We start from the raw sequence: 4,118 nt of genomic DNA, 5'->3' as shown, positions 1-4,118 counted from the left end.
CAACTATAGGTCCAATAACATGTTCGTTACCGTAGATCTGTGCGTCATCCAGAGCGTAGTAGCCCTCGTCCAAAGCAGCCTTGACTGCTATGGGAGTGGAATCAGCATCGCCTTTCAGGTCCCAACAGCCCAAACTGACGGCAGGCATCATCACTCCATTTGAGAATTCTTGAACCAAAACACCCACCATAATTCCGTTCCAAAACTTACCAAACTGCGGAGACCAAGTGGAGACACCAGGACGTAACTGAAGCGTTACGCGCAGCTCCATACGGTCTACGCGCGTCGCCCAGATAAACCTCGAATGCCAACGTACTCGACATTCCCAACCACGACAAGTACCGGGAGGATGTCCACTCCACAGCCGGGCTGGGGCTTACTTCCTTCACGTATTCAAGACTCGCACAGCTCTCCCGCCAACGACTACAGCCCTGCACCTTCCGCTTCAACACCCAGTCAATTACACCCTTCGCAACCAGCCACCGACTTACTCCGTCTGTCGGTACCGTCTCTTGGCCCACTACCCTCGTGGCTGCCTCACCGGCCAACAATGTGGTTCAACAACGTGAACGGACGCCCCTCGCGTACTCCGCGCGTTGACAATGTTGTCATTCGCTGACTCGAGAGCCCTCGATCCGTCCGTAGCACCTTCCTCTCGGACGCCAAAGTCGAGGACTTCATCTCAGACGTTGCCACGAGAATGTTCCCAACTACTTGGCTAACACGTACGAGGCGATTGCGACCACTCAACCGGGAGACTTCTAACAACTCAGGGAACTCCTCAAACAACGACTGGCGTGAGACTCGCCCGCCGATAGGGTGCCACACAAATCACGCCAATTCCTTGAGCCGCGCATCCTTGACGTGACGTCTCCGCAGTGGAGGACTTGGTTTATGAACATGGGCATTGGGGCGAGCCTGTTCGACGTACGTCCTGCAGAAAATAACCAACCCCTGCAATTGGCAAGGGACGCCAGTGCTGGCCGTCGTTGCAACGGGGGAGAAAGCCCAAGAGCAACCAGAAGACGATATGGACTCTCCCCACGTCAAATAAGAACGAAGTGCGTCTGCTACAACGGCGGACCGCCTCTCCACTCCGGAGACCAGCTGAAGAAGGGTGCCCGGCACGCAACTCGTGCTGTGACAACTGCGGTCGAGTGGGACACTTGAGAAAGGTATGCCGTACTACATACTACCAGGACACATACGGAAAGCCCGTCCACTCTGCGATAGAAACTTCGCAAAGACGCCTCCAAGTCAAAGTAGGTGGCGACACCACACGCGGAGACAAGCTGGATACGGCCAGCAGGCTAATCGGGGCCGAGCGCACCCGATACGACAGCAACCGGCTGAAGGACGCCGAGCGTCGGAAAAGAGCGCCAGCGGGAGCCACCGAGATGCGGACTAACCTCGACGCGGAAGTCGAGCAGCCGACGAGAGCCCTCCTGACACGGATGAACGAGGTCGAAGCAGTCTTACTCAAAATCGCACAGGCCTCGGAAAGGCGGATGAGAGCCCTTTTCCGTGAAGGCGCAGGTACGCAATACTCCGGGGCCGAAGTCAATCTACTGAGAGAGATACGCCGCCGGCGACGAAGGTAGCAGCTGTGTGGGCACCCCGACTGCTCACCCTCCCTGCACCTCCGACAAAGGAAGACTTCGTCAAAGCATACGCCGAGGAAGGAACCCCAACATACCAGGTCGCCACTACAACGGCCTGTGGTGGGTCCATCTCAGGACAAAAAAGAACTACGTCCCCCGCCAGTTGCGCACACGACTGATCATTGCATTCGCTTCGGTCTGAGCGGCCATTTGGGAGTCGGGAAGACGCGCTAGAGGGTCCAAGCCCTATACTACTGGCCCGGCTGCGCTCATGACATCGAAAAAATTATCATCGAGTGGCTCATCTGCGTGAGATTGGAGAGCACCGGTGCACCAGCAAGGACTGCCGACAGGGCTGCTGGGGAAATCGGCCGCCAGGGACGTCGTACCACGCGACCCTCTGTATGATGGCCAAAATCGTTCCAACCTTCAAGCCATGCAAACCTTCTACCGGCGCTGAGTAGTCCCGTTCGGGCCCTGACGAATAGTGCGTACGCAAGAAGGCGTAGGAGGCATGGAGCTAACGGTAAATGCAGCCACCGCGGAGACAACGGCAACAGCGATGCCTCCAAACCCATCATGGACACGTTGGTAAAAAGTCCCTCAACCCATAACAAGCCAACGACTCGCATGGCATCGTGTGTCTTGCGCTTCTGCACCCAGACATTACGACGCGTCGAGCCAGACATTACACCGTTTCTGGGCCTACTTCTTCGTGGCTACCTTAGCGGCAAACAGGTTGGACATCCACTCCCGAATTTTGGGCATGATGATCGCAAAATGATTTAGGACCGCTCCGAACGTTGGACACGTTCACACGTAGGTTCGCACCTTTTGGCTGGCAAACTTGATACACCCGAACTCGCCACCACCAGCAGAGCGAGCACCCAAACTCTTCATTCCATTTAAGAAAAAGATCGGTCCATCGAGGTTGCTGCAGTTCGCACACTTGGCCTAGCACACTTCGTTGAGCGTAAATTTATCTCCGAGTATGTGGTTGCAACAAACTTTTACATTGAAAGCGAAGCCTCGTGGTTTTCATCTCATTACTGATGAGGTCCTCGGGCAGCTACCCCAACTTTCTGAGGTGCAAACTGGGCTGTTACATCTCCTACTACAACATACTTCCGCGTCGCTAACACTCAATGAAAACTGTGATCCGACTGTTCGTGGGGATATGGAAAGGCACTTTCTGAAGGCCGCGCCTGATAGCGCCTCTTATGAACATGATTACGAAGGTCCTGATGACATGTCAGCACACATTAAATCTTCATTGTTAGGAGTGTCTCTAGTGCTGCCCGTGAGCCGAGGGCAGTTACGACTTGGCACCTGGCAGGGTATCTGGCTGGGAGAACATCGTACGCACGGCGGCCCCCGCAAAATTATTGCGACCCTACAATGGGAATGACCACTTCAGCCATCTCGCGTGCCAGTTTTACACGTTGTGCTTCAACGTCGCCTTGAACTCTATTTTTCTCATACTGAGTTGAGAGACATGTCCGTGATCAACCCAGGCACGTGAATGTGGTTAAGCCGTTAGTTACGCACCTATTCATCCAAATTTTGTTACGCTACGACCACCGGATCTAATTACAAAAAATCATGGTGCCAAAAATTTCCAATTGTATTTCTGAACCTCCTGCGGATCATGAAAGCGCGTGTACTAACCTGAGAGGTAACGAGACGTTTAAAGTGCATTAAGCGATGTCATGAGGGTCTAGAACAGCTCTCCTTCCTGTGTTAAGTTTCGAGATGGCTTCCATGTCTTCTTGATCCAGCTTGAAACTCATAGTAGGACCGTAATTCTCTTTCACACGTTCTGCCTTAGTGGATCTGGGAAGAATCATGTAACCCTTCTGAAGGCACCAACGGAGAAGAACATTGGCAGCCGTGACCTTGTGTTTCGTTGCGATCGATTGAATAACTTCGTGTGCGATATTTTCGGCCACACATTTCGCACTGCCCAGGGAACTGTAAGACGTGAATATGATGTCGTTCTGCTTGCACAGCTGCTCAAGTTCATCGCCAACCTGGCAGAAGGCTGAGATCTCAATTTGGTTAACAAAAGGGAGCCGAGCGTGCTTGTCCCCAGCTGCTTTTCTCTTTTCGATATCTTGAATTAAGGGTTGCAGATGCTTCGCCATGTAGTTGCTTACTCCAATCAAACGGACTTTACCTTCTGCGTACAACGCCTCCAAAGTCTTCCAGCAGATGATCCTGGTCTCAGCGTTTCGCGGGTCACGGACAGAATTCTCATCCTTCGCCCATAAATAGTGGTTCCCAGGAAAATGAAGAAGTAGGAGATCAATTGAGGATCGCTTGAAGTCTTTCAGATGCTGATCGACTTGGGCTCGTATCCCCTCTGGAGTGAAATTGGTGCACCAGATCTTGGTAGTTACAAACACGGCACGGTCGTCTTCAGGCTTACCATGCGGCTTTTCGAACGACTCCAGAAACTTGTCTTCCGAGACGACCTTGAAGGGCGTTCCGTCTTGAGTAGGGTCGAACTTGGCGACC

At 53.1% G+C, this 4,118-nt stretch overlaps 1 protein-coding gene across 1 annotated transcript; it reads right to left on the bottom strand.

The window, feature by feature from the left end:
- Positions 1 to 3,298: 3,298 nt before the first annotated feature.
- On the bottom strand, positions 3,299 to 4,032 carry GNI_111610 (aldo/keto reductase family protein; the record flags this gene model as incomplete). Its single annotated transcript, XM_011133226.1, has 2 exons — positions 3,299 to 3,988; positions 4,030 to 4,032. 2 exons carry the CDS (start codon positions 4,030 to 4,032, stop codon positions 3,299 to 3,301), a joined length of 693 nt encoding a protein of 230 aa, XP_011131528.1.
- Between the last annotated feature and the right edge of the window lie 86 nt (positions 4,033 to 4,118).

Source organism: Gregarina niphandrodes (genome assembly GCF_000223845.1).
Source record: "Gregarina niphandrodes unplaced genomic scaffold scaffold00025, whole genome shotgun sequence".
Lineage (NCBI taxonomy): Eukaryota > Apicomplexa > Conoidasida > Eugregarinorida > Gregarinidae > Gregarina > Gregarina niphandrodes.
This window is presented reverse-complemented; position numbering and strand designations above follow the sequence as displayed.